We start from the raw sequence: 16277 nt of genomic DNA, 5'->3' as shown, positions 1-16277 counted from the left end.
GTATAATCCACTCAAACCCGACAAAGCGTAATATCTCGAGCGTGGTTCGATTTTAATCATAAATACTGCCTTTCCAATCTGTCCGTATTATAATGTCTTTGACAGCATCGAGTGGTTGTCAACTCGTGGTTGTTCTCTATGGCTAAGATGGGGATTTTTATTCACGGAATTTTATTCATAGATTTATTGGTAAAAATTGCTCATTTCATGATAAAAAAACTGAAAGATGGTTACATATTTCAAAGCTGTATTATATTCATGTTTTTTAATACATTTAACTGTAAAAATGTTTTATAGTTTCTTAAATCACTGCATGTAGAGCTATTAATGTATCCGCTAGCTTACAAAGTTTCATATATTTTTTCCCAGGTCTTTAGCTATCTTAGTGCAAAATTTTATTTAAAATTGGTTTTCAGGTTTTGCTGTGAAAGTAAATAGATAGACAGATATCTCCATTTACAGTATTATAATTATGGATATAAATTATAATTTCTGTTTACTTTACTGTACTTAGGTATTTCATATTTTCAAAGGGGAATAAAGTATGACCTGTTAACAATTTATTTGTACTTTGGTGTAATAATGTATGTGGGACGTTATTTATATGTTTGTTAGTACAAAGATAATTAATTAAATTAGTTACAGGATAGTCAAGTCACAGCCCACAGGGGACATACTAAAGCCTAATTTTAATACATTTCATTTGGTAATACCTAGAACAATGATATACCTAATTCTTTTACAGTGTTTAACAGTAGTCAGAAGCTTGAAAGTCTGACAACCAGTCTTACCGAAGGGTATCGTGTTATCCCAGGTAACTGGGTTGTGGAGGTCAGACAGGCAAGCGCTCCATGTAAAACATTGATATCCAGCTGAATCCGGTGAGACTGGAAGCCGACTCCGACATAGTTTGGAACAAAGGCTAAGCTAATATATACATATATAGAACAATGATAATTGTTACTTTTACAAATATTTAATGAGCTTTAAAATATATATATTAAATTTTGTATACAAGCGGATCCGGAGTGGAGTAGAAAGCCAATGTATATAACGGACGGAGGTATAAAACATTCTGAATTTAAAATATCAGTGACCCGCAGGCTAACTGGTTAGGCTATACTGAATAAAAAAAACATGATCTACTTAATAAAAATATTCTTCTGAAACAGAACTTTAATAAAGTTTCCTAAAAGGTAGCATAGAGGTGAATGCCAATGAAATGAGAAGCGTTAGGGAGGCTGGACTTAATCAAAATATCCGTTAGTATCCACATTTGCATATACTCTCACTCTGAATCACTTTACATGTTTAAAATGGATAGCTACAGGTATAAACGTTAGCCGAGAGGATTTTGACAGTTAATTTATTTGAAAATTTTACTAAAGACATGTTAGAGTGTAACTTTAATATTGATGTGAAGGATTACTTGAAAAAATATCTTTGGAGTCGGTGTTAACCTCTCTCTTGTGATGAAAGCAGGAGTGCTTTAAGAAGGTGATTAAATTATTAAAATTGGAAATATCGAGAACTGAATCACGTTAACCTTATTTTTAAGGTTTCGTAAAGGGTTAAACGGAACCCTATCACTGAGACTTTGCTGTCTGTCTGTCACCAGGCTATATGTATCTCAAGAACCGTGCGTGATAGATATAAAGTAGTTATTTTTTTAAATAACCGACATGGAACATTTTTATGGAAAAAAATGTGATAAATATAAAAACAAATGAAAACTATTACTTATTGCATGATTATTATACAGTAAAACCACATTTCCTTTCTATAAAAATACTATTCCTATTTGAAAGGTAAAAAGTTAGTAATTATAAAACAAATTACTTTAATGAACGCCTGATGTTTTCATGGCAGACGCTTGAAAGATGTAAAGATAATCATTTGACAGCAACCTCCTGATTCAAAGTTACGCTAATGGACTCCATTTATAAACGAACATCATTTATTTAATAAGTTCCTACAGCTTTACAGTAATACTTTATTTACAGTGTAATTTTGCTTAATTAATAACTTTATTATATCTTTTTATAGGGATAGCATCAACTCGAAAAGATCTTAGATGGAAAAGCTAATAATATACAAAACTTAAAGTACATGCACATTTGAACCGACTTATAAAAGAAAGGCATTCGCAATTTTAGTGTATTCTCATTAAAATATGATCCAAATCCAAATTGACTAGTAGTTTTTGAAATATCCCTAAAAATATATATTTATGTACACATTGATGATAGTTCTTTATGTTTTTTCAGGGCACTACGAAAGCCATATTTAAGACAAAGAGCACGCGACTAAATTCTTACGTGCCCTTCGAAGCACTGTCACCCATCTATAGAAAGTCCGCGCTAATGTTGTTTCAAAATCAAAATCAAATCATTCATTCTTAAAGGTCAAATGCTGACACTTATGATAGTCAATGATACAGAGAGTGAATTTACCGCCAGTTCGTAAGGTAGGGCCAATGAGAAGAGCTGGCAAGAAACTCCAGGCCACTCTTTTTAATCGCCAATTAATTTTAACAATCTTTCTATTAGGTATAAATCTTTGATGATGTAAGGAGCTGCTACCAACACTACCGAACACACATAGGTCATAATATAAATAAATTAAATCAATATAAAGGTGCTAATAAGTAAGATAACAAGTGTATTGGAAGCATGATGGGAGCATCTACCTACATCATGATAGTAGATGCCCCCATCATGTTCAACCCACTGATTGTATACCGGTGAGCACGACTGGCTATGAGCGCCTCACAGTCATAATGTAAAGCTTGTATTGTTCAGTAACATTATTTATTTATCGTAAACAACGTTGTAACTCGATGCAATATACTTTTACGAGGTCAGTAAAAGATTACAACCTGTTTCCTTGTTCTTTATTAATAGAAGGAATATAAAGCTTTGTTTTAAGGTTTCTATACATAGAACAGTGATACTTTTATGATTATAAAGTTAAAAGCCACTTTCGCAGTTTATGATTAGTATTTTATTAATTTAGCTTAAATATTACTATAATTACACTTATGATCGTCAACATTACGGTTAGTGAATTTACCACCAACTATTACATGGTACTAACATTAAACACTATCTTAATATAATACATTTTTTCAGGTTATCCTAAAACAAATTAATTTAACCTATTACCCCTTGCCCATTGCTGGGCAAGGGTCTCCTCCCGTAATGCAGAAGGGGATAGGCTTTGAGTCCACCACGCTGACCAAGTGCAGGTTGGGGACTTAGCATAATTTCAAGAACTACATATATTAAACAACTCGCAGGCGTGCAAGGTTGCATCAGGATAATTTTCTTCACCGTTGGAACAAGTGATAATTATTTCTAATACACGCATAACTGCAAAACTTTTGGTGTGTTGCCACTGGTTTGAATTTTCTATGTTATCCTAGCTAATTTAAATGTGATCCCATTAAATTGAGTGCTACAACAAAAGCAGAGTAAATCTGTAGTAGTGGAGGGTCTTTGTAATCCGTTTACAGCACCCCGGGGACCTCTCGGAGTCCCGACCCGGCCTCAGACAACAACTGAATTATTTAGCTTGACACACATACTAATCTTATTGCGGTGTTGAATGCTTTTGAAAATCTTTATTCGTTTGTCTTGATCGTTATATCTCGAGAATATCTGGACTGATTCGTTTTGGTTATAAAATATTTGTGGAAATTAAGAAAATATTTGGATGTCTTCTTATCTTGCTTTCTTGGTAGACAACTGAACCGAATTCGTTGATATTTATTAAGGAGATACTTGAAAATCCGGGATCAAACACTCCTATTGCAAACAATATAAATGCGAAAATTCGTCAGGATGAATGTATGTATGTGTGTTACTTTTTCACGAAAAAGCTATAAAACGAATGTTAATGAAATGTCGTGCACGGCTTTTAACCTAGATTACCACAAATATACTTATTATCCCGAAAATCTTTTCGCGCAGTCGAAGTCGCGTACAATATTATGTGTATAAGTCGCGAAATCAATATTCTCTAAAGTACTAAAAATATCTACTGCGTTGGGCGGCGAATGTTCTGGAAAACTAGTAGAATATTAATCTATCGGAATCTTTACTATGTAATTACTTTCAAGGCACGACAATAAGTTATTATTACACTTTGTTAACGATACAAAGTTAAGTCGTTAACAGTACCACAAGTATTTCTTAATTATTCTAATTATGTTAAGATAATTGCGGGTTTTGTTCAAGGAATATTTCTTAGAAACACTTTATAATACTTATTTTTAAAGAAGGTACCTACTACCTAACTAAAATATAAATTAAACTATTTGAAGAAAGATTTTACGATCGTAATAGATAGAATAATCCCGTAGAGGAAGCTACGACTCGTAGCCTTCGTAGACAAAGCTCGTAGACGTTGCTACGCACGTAGCCGATAAAATTTTTCGTAGATGTAAGTTTTGTAGGTTGTAGAATATTTGGTTAGAATAAATATTGTAAAATTTTTAATTCCTTTGCTAACCTCAAATATATTTTTATACAGCAGTTAACACAATCTTTACAAAGCAACACAATTTCGAGTAATTTGTACTTGCCAGTTTTTAATCTGTGCAGTTCATTTTATTAATGGCTGCGAAGGCTCCAAGCCTTTTAGGTTTGATTGCCTTTGCCTATTTATAAACGCATAATGGTGCCTTTCAAACTGCTGGAATAGATATTTTAATATAATTGGTGTAAGCTGTTTATGATATTGGATTCGATTCTCAGCTATGGCAAACTGGTAAGTTGGTACCTAGTAAAAGAAGTAGGAGTAAGTAGCCTAAAAGAGAGTTTTATTAACTAATAGGTACCTAAGCGATTTGTAAATGTCTTATGCTCTGGATGTAATATTAGTGGTAGTTTCTTTGCAATTTCAATAATTTGAGAAAATAAAAACTATTTGGGGTTAAAAAAAAGTGGCAAGAGGTTTTAGGCATCTCCTTCCGAACTGAAGGTAATATCGCTATCTAACCTACATTATTTCAGTATTTTACTAAATGAAAAAAAGATTTTGTCTTCAAACAAGAGGAAAATTAATGTAAAAAGTATCGTATACATGAAATTATCTTTATGTTAAAAATAAGTCCAACTTTATCAATGCTCATTGGATTGAGTTAAAAAAATCAGTTCAATATTACGACTATCTCATTACAAGGGAGGTAAAACACCTTAGCAATGAAATGGAACGAAATAAAATCTCTCCGGCACAGCTTAGGCCTAAGCACATTAGATCACCGTGACCTCTCGTATGAAACAACATTAACAGTAATAGCACTGATCTGACCCTGTGGCAGCGAGATAACTGACACACAGTTATGTGTGATAAATATGATGATTTGGGTTAAAAAATGTGTTTTGTATGTACTATACATGCTTACTTTTTAAAACAATTTTTCATAGCTAAGTAATGCTTTTATTCATTACTAAATACATACAAGACGCCTTGTCAATCTTATAGATAAATTTTCCATGTCACAATGTTAGTTACCGTACTCCTCCGCAACGGTTTGACCGATTCGCATGAAATTTTGTGAGCATATTGAGAAGGTCTGAGAATCTGCCTAGATCTATTTTTCATACCCAGAGATGAAAGTTAGTTTATGCCTTAAGTTTATTTTAATTTTGTTCTCGAAAACAAGCAAGCAGTATCGACTGAACATTTTGTTCTGCTCCCGAAGGCCTCACCCACGCGAGTGACATTTCCAAACGAATGGAATTTACGGTAAAAAACACACGCAATTCGAATATCAGTTTCTCGTTGAATAAGAGTATATATACCTCTTGACCTTTTGACGGATTTTCTGTACGGTCTTTATTGTGTTTTTAAAGGTTAGGTATATGATATTTGTTTGTTGGTAACCTCTGAAAACTAAGTACCTACTACACTCGGGCCCTTACAAACGGAATTAAGCCATGTTATTTTATTTATCCCTCTCGCTCGCACATACTTATTGTCACATTATTCTGACTTATTTGATTTACATGGTTTTTATATACGATCTACAGAAAAACCATGTCAAATACTCGTATTCAGCTAGGTCTGGTGAGCCTGGAAGCCGACTCCAACATAGTTGGAGTCATGAAGAAAGGCTGATGATGATGACGTAGTTCGCACATTTGTAATATCTCGAGTATAGAATTAAACTTAAGTATAAAATAAGATAACATAAGTATCTAAGCTCTCTGAAAGTAACGTTTATAAAACAGAAAAAAGTACGTCTAAATAAAGTAACATAAAAAGTCCCGATATCTTGTAAGCTTTATAAGAAAATCTTCTTTATCTCAGAAACAAAGAGGTGTGGATAAGATACAAAATAATCTGTAAATGGTATAACATCCCCCTTTTTCCCAGAGTCTTGATACTGATGTAATACCTCCAGAATAAGGAAATATTATTTCCCAATTCGCAAATTCTGTACAAAATACAAACGTATTTTACGTTAGACGTATTGTTGACTGACGCGCCGGCAGTTCAATCCGGTTATATCCGGACGACGGCGCACCCGGATGTGGGGCAGCCCTGCCGTTTAGTTCGAACTGAGCGACGTAAATATTTAGTGTCTGTATCCCTGTTTGACTGCTTCTGACTGATAGGGTTGGTAGCTGTTATGAAATTATTTTTGGCAATGTTTATTTTGCGCAAATAAAATAGAGATTTATTACTAATGTAACCTAAGCTTTATAATTAACTTTTTATTTACATAAGTTTTTTATGTATAAGATAGTTATGGTACGGGGATAAGCTGCTATCATCCCAGGTCTCCGTTCTATGCATATCTTCAAGAACTGTTCTAAAGAAGTCTCAAGCATGCAAGGCTGCATCACGATGTTTTCCTTCACCGTTGGAATAAGTCATAGTTATTTCTAATAAAAACATAACTTCGAAAAGTCATTGGTGATATCTCGGGTTTATTAGCTTCAATAAAATTATTAACAGCTCTACGACATACACGATCAATTTTAAATCTACCCTACATTTTTATTACACGAACGTTGCATTCGAAGTTTGAACAAGTGTGTGACATCACCGCTTACGTCACGCGGCCGGCCGGCGCCGTGAACAGTCGCAAAGAGAATACTAGGTCGAGACGCTTGCCAAAAAAAACTACTTTAATAAATACGTAAAGGTCATTTGAGGTCAAAGGAATAATAACTATTCCATCCAGTAAATTCTAGACTATATTGGATGAAATAAACAACTTGATACGATTAATGGTAAAGTATCTGGTGGTAAATGGAAAAGATATTAATATCAAAAACATTATAGAAAAGTAAAATCCAGGTTTTTTCAGAATTAACGAACATTACCGTATAAAACGTAATTACAATTAGGTACTATGTAAAAAGGGTGAAAGAAAAATTGTACTCTGAACCTAATTACAATACTAGCCTTAATAAATAAATATTACCCATTAATGTCCCACTGCTGGGCAAGGGTCTTCCATAATGAGGGAGGGAGTTAGGTCTTGAGTCCACCACGCTGGCCAAGTGCGGGTTGGGGACTTTGCATGCCCTCAATAAATGTATTAAACAAATTTTAGGTTTCCTCAGGATTTTTTCCTTCACCGTTGGAGCAAGTAATAATAACCTAACTTGTTCTTTATTATTAACTATACCAATAGGCCTCTAGGTGCTCTATGTAGAGTATGTCCATCGGTAAGAAAAGGGTTATTGCCATTGTCCACCAAGCTGACCAGGTGCGAGTGAATACTTGGCACTTTTTCAAGAACTTTGAAAAGAACTTTTAAGCAGAAAATTTTCAAAAATATAGATTCAGGCCGGGCTAAGCCAAAAATTCTTTACTTTAAATAGTAACTGCTGTTTCTGCCTCGGTAGGCCTGTCGTCCTAACAATATACATCTATGAAACCGGCGATATTATTTCCCATTTGGCTATCATTGCCAAAATGCGATGTTCCATAAAACGAATAACAAAAAGTAGCTGGTATACGTTCAGCAATGCAATTTGTTCTCAGTTCAGACTGACATGTTGTCGTTTATAGAGCGATGTATTGTCCAATTGCCGTTTTATGACTTGCCTAGCGTTTATTAGTGGTCATTCACGAGTTTTAGTTTCGTGACGATAATAACGTGTTTGATGGGAATGGATTGAGTTTGGGGATGGCTATTTTTATTGTTATAACAGATAATAACTCGCCTTTGCGTTGTGCAGTCGGGTAAAGAGAGCTAGCTGTGTGATATAAGAATGTGACTCTTGACTTGTAGTTGAATTTTCGAAATTAAGACAACACTTATGAATTTTCTATGGTCGTTATCTATGTGTTAGTAATAAAAAATATTAGTTTTAACACTGAAGGGGATCATTATGAGGGAATATAATATCCAGAGAGTTCTTTAAATGGTTTATTGGTAGAATATAAAGTCCACAATCCGCGTTTTTAATCGTACTGGACTCATACCTAACTCCTCTTTTCTTAAAAGATACATGCCCAGCAGTGAGATAAGAGAATCAAACCTCTGACGTATGCCCAAAAACTTGTGTCAACCATACGAACCTGGAACCGTTCAATCGTAAGTCAAACACCACAACCATAGCGCAATCTAAAGCAAATGAACCTGTATTATGAAAGGCATTCATTTGTAAACGGCGACGTGAAACGTCACACGACGTTCATTACCGGCTGTCAAAGAATCACGTGTCGTTTGTATCAAGACAAGCCTGACATGGACGCGGTAATTACTGAACGCTTCGTTACGTCGCTTTTGTAATAGCGTTATGATAATAAGGGTAGGTGAAGGTGTCTTTATTGCGCGAACTAAGATGCTCGACGGTTTATAACTGGATCTTTCCACTTCTAAATATATACGTAGATATTGGTTAGCTCATTGGTTGCTGGGTCCTAAAGATTTCGGTAAGGGGGGAGTAGACCAAAAGAGGGAGTTAAAGATAAATTATAAATAACAAACTATATAAAATTGGTTTAACTATTGTGTAAAGGGAATGTCGGAATTTGTGATTTCCTTGTAAAGGGGGCAGTGGGTATAGGGTTGGATAACGGAAAGGTTAACCGACGCTTATAGATAATACAGCGATTACCCAATGTCCTAATTTATATTATGCAAAATTAAGGGTAATAAAAGTTAGTAGATTTTAATAAAAGAGTGACAAACGTTCATACATACAGCCTGTGAGGCGTTACTCTTTCACGCAAATTAAAGAACAGATTTTTAGGTTCACACATCATAGTTACTACCTATTATAACACATAAGATACTTTTTACAACCAGAAATCTCTTCACGCCGTCTAAAAAGTGGTTACCTACAAAAAAATAACCACGGCACCTTTTCTCCTTGTTAACAGACTGTTCAAACACCTTTCCTAACACATTTTAAAGTGCTATAAAGCGTATATCGAGAGTCAAGAGTACAAATAGAGGAGGAACTCTCGAGTCGTAACCTATTTACTGATAGCTCTAGCAGCCACTTAGCGCTGCGCCACGTCTACCACCCGCTGAATATTTTACGTGCCCTACTAGTGCAACGCGAATCACGTTTGTGAAACTTTTGAATTTTTGAAAATTTATGGCTGTTTCGAGAAAATTTTAAGGGGTAAATTGGTGCAAGAGAGAGGATTTTTTGTGTTAAAGTGTGTAAACTTCTTCTTATCGTATGGTTAGTGGTCAACCTAGTGTCAAAGTTGTCCAAGCCGCCCGAAAGCCTTTGACGTGGCTTTTATATAAAGTCTGTAATGATTTTAAGTTTTACATTAAGGTGTATAGATACAACTACTTTGAGGCATTTTGTAGACGCAGTTCGGTACATTTATTTTAAACTGTACAGTGTACAACCTTTATCGTGACTTCGGTAGAATTTTAATGATTCCTGTACAAGTTTTCATTCTAGATTAGGATGTTATTCGCTCTAAGGATATTTCATGACATATCATATAACAGTACCATAGCTTATCTGAAGACTTAAAAAATAGAAAATCTTATAAAATATCTCTCATCAAGCAAATCAATCGCAGCAAATTGAATGGCATTTTTTTTGTCTCTAACTATTCCCATAGAACAGGACGTAAATTTTACCGACATAATGACAGAAAGAAATTTAAATAGCAATACATTTTTTCGAATCGTAGTGGTATACAACGTCTAAAGTCTATACTATATTATGTCTATACTATATTATGTCTATACTATATTATTATACTAGTGAAAGCCTACAAGGCACTATATTGACTACGTATAGTCGAGGTTACGTTATCCGATTACCGCACTTGACTCTTGACCGTCAAAACCAAACGTAACGTGAACAATTGACCCCAATCTTTTAGTTAGCCTTTAAAGAGTAGGGGTTAAATAGGAATTATCGTAGTGTTAAAAACCCACTAAAATAAAAAAATATATTTCTTTTTCTTTAGGAACTTTAGTTCAGTGGTTGCAGGTTCAAATCCGAGGCAACACACCAATGACTTTTTGAAGCTATGTGTATTAGAAATTATTATCACATGGTCTAACGGTGAAAGAAACCATCGTGAGTAAACCTTGCATGCCTAAAATTTGTTAAATACTTTTATTGTAGGCATGCAAAGTCCCCAACCCGCGCTTGGTCAGCGTGGTGGACTCAAGGCCTAATCCCTCCCTCATTACGGGAGGAGACCCTTGCCCAGCAGTGGGACATTAATGCGTTAAATTTATAAATAACACAAAGATAACCTAAAAATGTACATAAAATTATACAATTTCTTTTTAAAGAATGAGTTAAGTTGTCTTAACATAATGCCGCTACCCACTAGTATTCTAATATTAAATAAAGAATAACACAGATTCAATTGACAAATGAAAGTATAAAAATATATTTCTGTAGGCGGCTATTTGAGTTAAATTTTAGCAGCAACATTAAAAACATAGTTCTAAAATCGGACTCTAGTCAGAATACGTTGTAAGGACGTTTGTTACGCCATCACGTAAAAACTACTGAACAGATTTTGATGGAACTTGGCACACAGATAGTTTATACACTAGAAACAATTCTACCCTAGAAAATCTTAGCCTTACCTTAGAAATCGTTGGCTAAAGAAGTGCCAAATAAAAAATAGATTTTTTAAATTGTATGCTTATATTACGTTTTTCGCTAAGGTTCTGCTTTGCTAATAAGGCTTCTTTGATCTCACACGCTAAAGCTTTCAGTGCCTGAATATGTAAATAGAGCCTCCAAAAGCAATGATAAATGTTCACAGGTTGTATATAACGAACATGAAATGTGACTGAAATAGAAAACACCCACATTAGGCCCGATTTAGAATGTTTATTACGATTCTATAGAATACTGCGATGTTTTTATGATTTCAAACGTGTTTTGCTGTTTAATATATTATTTTGATTGGAAAATACGTCTGTAAATTTGAAAATTTATGTTTCAATGTTTGTTATTTGTGTATAAGTATGTTTATCAGTGATTTGGTTAACATAGTACAAGCTCGGCTTGGTTTGGAATCAAATGACCGTGTGTGTGTTGTCCAATGATATTTATTTTGGAATAGAGCAATTTGGACCAATTTGACTGCCTCTATGGCATGGTGTATAAGATTGCTAAGCATGATGTCTCAGGTCCGACTCCCGGGACCGACAAAGTCTTTTCTAATTTGTATTAGAATATTTCTCGATAGTTACCTTTTACATGACATGAAAAAGGCAGCCGGGACCCACAACGTAACGTGCCTTTCGAAACACGGAGAAACTCGATGTACAATATGGTCACCCATCTATAGACAAACCTCGGCAAGCGTAGCTAGATATCGATCCGCGCAGCTGTTGTTACTGAGCTAAAAGCTTATTTTCACAGAATAACTAAACTGTAGTTAGTTATATAATACATAATTAATTCTAAAATTAACTAAACATTTTAACTATTAGTTAAACAATGTAACCCTTTACGTGTCTGGCATTGAGTGACATTTTAATTAACCTATTAATTGTAATCAAACGGTATTGAACACACCTTACCGAATAACGACCCCTCGTGGCGTAATTAACAACTAATGTACAATCAATATTTATACATTTTAACTATTTTAAACCTTAGTTGTGTTAATAATGCGAAAGTAAATTTGTTTGTTAGGCTTTCAAGATAAAATGAATAAATCGAATTAGATCATCATAGTTTGGTTGTTATTGTATGAATTAAATCTTTTCTTGTAGTTTTAAATGAAAATCATACTAAATTTTACCTTTAAAGAAAAAACTTCTCTGTGTGGTACTTTTTCTATGTACATTTTCGATAAAAATTAAATAAAAATCGTTTAGGTAGCTGTGCTTGAAAAACTCCAATGAGAAAAATAACGCTTTTATACTATGTAAAGAATGAATTAAACCACTGTGTGTGACTTTAAAACCACTAGCATAAAAAAGGTCTTAAAAGACATTTTGTTGTAATCAACACAACGAACAATTGCTGTAAAGCTAAGCCGTAAATTAATCATAAATAATTGTTACTTACTAAATCAGAAAGTATTTGTTCACATTTTGACTATCTATACTAATATTATAAAGCTGAAGGGTTTGTTTGTTTGTTTGTTTGATTGTTTGTTTGAACGCGCTAATCTCAGGAACTACTGGTCCGATTTGAAAAATTCTTTCAGTGTTAGATAGTCCATTTATCGAGGAAGGCTATAGGCTTATTATTATATTTCATCACGCTATGACCAATAGGAGCGGAGTAGCAACGAAAAATGTTACAAAAACGGGGAAAATTATGTCCCATTCTCTCTTATGTGACGCAAGCGAAGTTGCGCGGATCAGCTAGTCATTAATAATTGTTATTTACTAAATCATAAAGAATTTATTCACATTTTGACTATTTTATATTTAAATCAAATTCATAAATAGATCAAAACTTTAGAAACAAACATTCAAAGCTTTACTAACATTACATTACAAAGTTGTTATAAACAAAGCTGGCTAGAGTAGTGTGTAAAAGTGTATAACGGTGAAAGGTTTCAATTTGAAAGCGCGTGCCTCCTCTCCCGGCGAGAGGATTACAGCTACAGCCATGAGCACTAATATGTATATGTTTATTTGTCTATCTCTTTTCAAGTGATGAAGTTGTAAAAATGCTAGGATGTGTTGATTTTCGTTTCTTAAACAAAATTATCCTGTTACTGTTGTGTCATTACAATGAAGTCAGTAAACTTTAATTTAGCAGCCGCAATTGGATAGCCGAGTCGTCAAAGTTACCACCACACAATTCAAGACACCAATGATTTTTAATGAAATTGTGTATGAGAAATATTCGTGACCTGTTCAATCGGTGAGGAAAATTTCGTGACAAAACTTTACATGCATAATCTTTTTAAGGTAGTTATTGTAGCAATACTAAGTCCCATAGCATCACTGCTAGCGTAGTAGATTGAAAACCCAACCTGTTCTTCATAACGGGTGGAGACCCTTGCCCAACAGTGGGCGGTTATTTATTAGATTTGAAATTGTGGGATTGTACACGTATTTTTGCCAGAAACTGTACCTATTATATCACTAGTGTTGAAGTATTTGAGTAGTGTTTTACCATGATTGTGTCCTTGTGTCCTTCCACGGTTGATGGGTTAAACGAGTGAATTGAACAGATTTGTTGGTTTAGACAAGTGACTGAAGAAAGGGTTTTTCATCGGCAGATGAGTTACACTGAATTCATTAATGTTTTTAGTTACAACTAAAAAAAGTACTTTTGTATCGAATAGATTGTTAGCATATATGCTACTTTTTGAAAATAACTCCATGGAGTAAACGTTTTGTAAAATTATAAGTCGATATAAAAATACGCCATTATTTGGGGGTTATTTATGAATACTGATATAAAGAATAAGCTTAGTTACTTCGGTATTCATGTTATGTAATTAGGAGGCCAAAAAAAAACTGATAATTCGGTGCGGAAACCATATTTGTAGAGAGTGCTAAAATAACTGTTTAAGTTGGTTTTGAAACCCAAAACCAGACGATTTTTAAACCAAGGTTAGATACTTTTGACACACGTGAGTAGAACTACAGGCTAAAACTAGTATGTATTAGTTACTTAGATGTCAAAGATCGACGTGCAACTGGCTCTGAGCTTCAAAGCTTAATGCTCTTACATAAGCGTCTATTTCGAGCAGGTTGAATAATAATCAAGAATTTCTCAGTAATACCCGTAGTTGGCTTTTCCACGGAATTGATAATCTGTCAGTTCTTGGAAATGTACGTTTCCATAGTTTAATCAATGTATTTACGAGAAATAGAAATAGTAGATCCATTTGTGATTTGTCGTAGTTAGGATTTTGCTTTCTAGAATGTTACTTTATGAATGTTTTAGATATCCTATTTGTCGATTTTTATAGTGTCAAAAGCAGTTAACAGTTTGTATAACTATTTTCAGTAGCATAGATTTTTGATATAAAGGTTGATTTAACGGCTTACGAATAAATGTTAAATATCCTATCAGACAGAAATTGCCAGAAATAATGACGTCTCTTTTGGAAAAAGAGTCTTGAGTCTTACGCTATCGAAATGCATGTTTGGGACGTTGCATTCCTTTTAAAACTGTTGAAAATACTCTATAGTATGCATGGTTTCATCGCGATCTTTTATCTCTTCCTGTACCGTTAAAATGAGTAGTCATTATCTATATACATATAATTAAGAATAAAAAATGCAAATAACTTTGAAAAATCATTATTGTGCTATCTAAGGTTAAATGGGGATTGAAGGTTTAACCCTAAATCACTTGGATGGCTAACCGTTAACCAGCTTAGATATATTTTATTCTATAATTTTATTAAAGTAAATCCAACAAATAAAATGTTGTGGGCAGAAAATAATATAACAAAAATGCTATGAAACCTAATATTTTCCTCTTGATAGTCCCTAGAGGCCTGCTGAAGTTTTAATGAACTATCAGGTGGCTTCGAGAACGATTGCCTTATAAAGATAATTTGCGCCGAGGGACCAGGGAACCATTTGTAGATAAAACGACAACAGGGAAATTATAATGGAGGTTTTACTTTTTAATTATGAAAATATTTTTTTTTTAGTTGTGTTTTCTGGCTTTTTAATACGTCGTTTGTCGTTGAAGTTGTGGTGTGAGACAGTAAATGTTTGTATTTTTTTATATTAGTTCTTGGGTATTATATTTTTAATTATGATGGGGATTTTGAGGGTCCGGATGTTTCTATTTTTGGATATATTTTTATATACAACATTAGTTCTAAGACTGTGTCAAGTTCTTTTCAGTTTCTTCGGGTTTCATCGGGGCTACTATTACAATTAAATTTTATAAGGCTGTTTTATCGCGGTCCACGATAGCTATGATTTTTGACCGGGTTTTCTTTTACTTTTTAGAGGAGTGGTAGGTTTTTGTAACATTCAGTTACAGTTTTTGACCAAATTGATTTGATTTTATTTTAGAGAGTTATATAAGTTAATAATAGTTTCAACGTTTAATTAATAAGCATGAAAGTTGAAAGTCTTATAATTACCATAAAATATATATATGATAAAAAATCGCATTATTTTAAACTAGTTTTTAAAACCAAATAATATATATCTAAAATACATTTTAAAATAAGCATATAACTTAAGAAAAATATTTTTCGGTACATAACAATCAGCCATATTAAATACAGATAACATATAAAATGCGAGTGTAAAGATCTCACCGTAGGCTGCATGTTGCCTGGCTGTCGGCCAGCTGTTCTCAACTGTACGCCGCTATTTATACGCCCAGGATATCGATTTTCCCAGGAACCGTTACGTAATACACGACACGGCCAAAACGTTCGCCGCCGCTACCAGTTACACTCATAAAACGCACATCTTACTACAAAACCGATGAAAAATAACAACTATTATAAATTAAAAGTCAAATTAAACAACACTAGGCTGAATGTAAAACACTTTAGTCGAAAAAAAAACAAAATTTATAATAAGAATCGAGGAAGGCGGGAATTGACTATGGTGTATTTTTTTTTAATTCACAAAATTGACTGTGGTCCGTTGTGAAGAGGTCCGCGGAGGTTTGATACAACCGTGCCCAGTGGCGCCACCAGGCAAACTGCCGGTATTACGGGGCGACTGCGCGCTTCACGCATACAAACAAATTGCAACATTGTTTTATTGTTCTTGCCTTTATGTGTACGAGGATAGAGTTGAGAATTATTTGTCACCGGTGGAAAATTGAGGGCACAATTTTAATGCGAAAGACAGAGATTTTACTGCTTTAAAAATAAGGTATATTTTCGTTTGATGCGTGGTGGTG

General features: G+C 33.9%; 1 protein-coding gene across 1 annotated transcript in view; it reads right to left on the bottom strand.

The window, feature by feature from the left end:
• LOC142983615 (putative sodium/potassium/calcium exchanger CG1090) overlaps positions 1-16057 on the bottom strand; it is a 42814-nt gene extending 26757 nt beyond the window's left edge. Inside the window, exon 1 of the mRNA XM_076130588.1 lies at positions 15679-16057. Coding sequence (XP_075986703.1) covers positions 15679-15690 — 12 coding nt within the window. The 5' untranslated portion in view covers positions 15691-16057. The remainder of the gene's footprint in view (positions 1-15678) is intronic.
• Between the last annotated feature and the right edge of the window lie 220 nt (positions 16058-16277).

The sequence above is a fragment of the Anticarsia gemmatalis genome, chromosome 24, assembly GCF_050436995.1.
Source record: "Anticarsia gemmatalis isolate Benzon Research Colony breed Stoneville strain chromosome 24, ilAntGemm2 primary, whole genome shotgun sequence".
Lineage (NCBI taxonomy): Eukaryota > Metazoa > Arthropoda > Insecta > Lepidoptera > Erebidae > Anticarsia > Anticarsia gemmatalis.
The sequence above is the reverse complement of the archived record's forward strand: the minus strand, read 5'-3'. Positions and strand labels throughout refer to the sequence as shown.